The following is a 1,483-nucleotide window of genomic DNA, read 5'->3' as shown; positions in this document are numbered from 1 at the left end:
AATTATTATCATTATTATTAATTATTATTATTACTATTAATTATTATTATTATTGTTATTATTAATTATTATTATTATTATTAATTATTATTAATTATTATTAATTATTATTATTATTATTATTATTAATTATTATTATTATTAATTATTATTATTATTACATAAAATATGTATTGGTCATCATTAGGTTTATTTTTCTTCCAAAATATCCAGAAATGAACCCTTCTCTTTATTTTCCGAGAGAAAGTATCCCACAGCTGGTCGAAAATTATTTGGTTATCCCAGAATTCGATATAGATGGTAAATGGTATAGGATTTACTTTATATTATAATATAATATAAAATTAACTTTATATTTCCTAAATGTTATTATAATATACCCTTAAACATGTTGAAAGAAAATGACGATATTTTTTTCCATATTCGTGATAATCACGGGTTTGATATGTTTCCAAGCTTGGTGGATCATTTTGTTGGATCCATTTTAATGTCTGGAAAAACATTCTCTTCCTTTTCATAATATAACAATTTTTAATTGTATTAAATTTTTCAATTTTATTCAAATTTTTTATAAATAGCAATTTTTTTCTTTTTAAATCGTTTCATTAAGCTTTATTACATTTTCATGAGATTTTACTTTTTTGATAATTTCAATTTCAAAAATTCAAATTTTTAATCCTTTTCAAGTGAAAAAAAAAACGAAGACTAACCATACTAGCTACTTTATTATAATATGGTGGATATCCGGTTACCATTTCCAATGCTGTTATACCTAAACTCCAAATATCAGCATTACATGTATAAGCACCCTTTTTCAAATCATCCATTTGTAAAACAGCTATTTCAGGTGCCATATAACATGCTGTTCCTGGCATACTTTTCCTTGTCCTCTGAAAGAAACAAAATAATAATTATAATTTCAAAAATAAAATCAAAAATTTCGTGCACAAAAAAAATGTAAGCATAAATTAGCTTAAATGAAATTAGTAAACAAAGAGAAAACAAAAAAGCAAAAATTTCCTTTTACATCAATCAAAATGTTTGATTCATTGTCTCGAAAAAAATTTCTTTTTTTAATCTTCGCTTTTAATATTAATCATTCATCATATATAATATAATACCTCTTCAGATTCTACCCAAACTGAAGGACCAAAATCAGCAAGTTGAACATTTCCTTCTGATGATATCAATATATTTGAAGTCTAAAATTTGAATTTACGAAGAAATTGATTGAGAATTATTAGAATTGTTTATTATTCATTTTTCTTATACGAACTTGAACAAATGAATCCGGTTATTTATAAATGAACTTTTGTTTTTCAGGGTAGGTGTTACTGGACACCTACCTAACACCTGCAACTACCTGCAGTTGATTTCATTCAAGCCGGTTATCGTCGTATGTAAGTCTGCGTATATATATATATATATATATATATATATATATATATATATATATATATATATATATATATATATATATATA

At 23.1% G+C, this 1,483-nt stretch overlaps 1 protein-coding gene across 1 annotated transcript in view; it reads right to left on the bottom strand.

Annotated features, from left to right (window-relative positions):
• LOAG_17584 (STE/STE20/FRAY protein kinase) overlaps positions 1 to 1,483 on the bottom strand; it is a gene marked incomplete at both ends in the record, with an annotated part of 7,559 nt that overhangs the window by 3,048 nt on the left and 3,028 nt on the right. The window contains 3 exons of the mRNA XM_020450244.1: positions 381 to 491; positions 711 to 890; positions 1,122 to 1,202. Coding sequence (XP_020306110.1) covers positions 381 to 491; positions 711 to 890; positions 1,122 to 1,202 — 372 coding nt within the window. The remainder of the gene's footprint in view (positions 1 to 380; positions 492 to 710; positions 891 to 1,121; positions 1,203 to 1,483) is intronic.

This window comes from Loa loa, assembly GCF_000183805.2.
Source record: "Loa loa unplaced genomic scaffold supercont3.97, whole genome shotgun sequence".
Classification (NCBI taxonomy): Eukaryota; Metazoa; Nematoda; class Chromadorea; order Rhabditida; family Onchocercidae; genus Loa; species Loa loa.
Note: the sequence above shows the minus strand (reverse complement) of the source record. Positions and strands in the feature narration are given on the sequence as shown.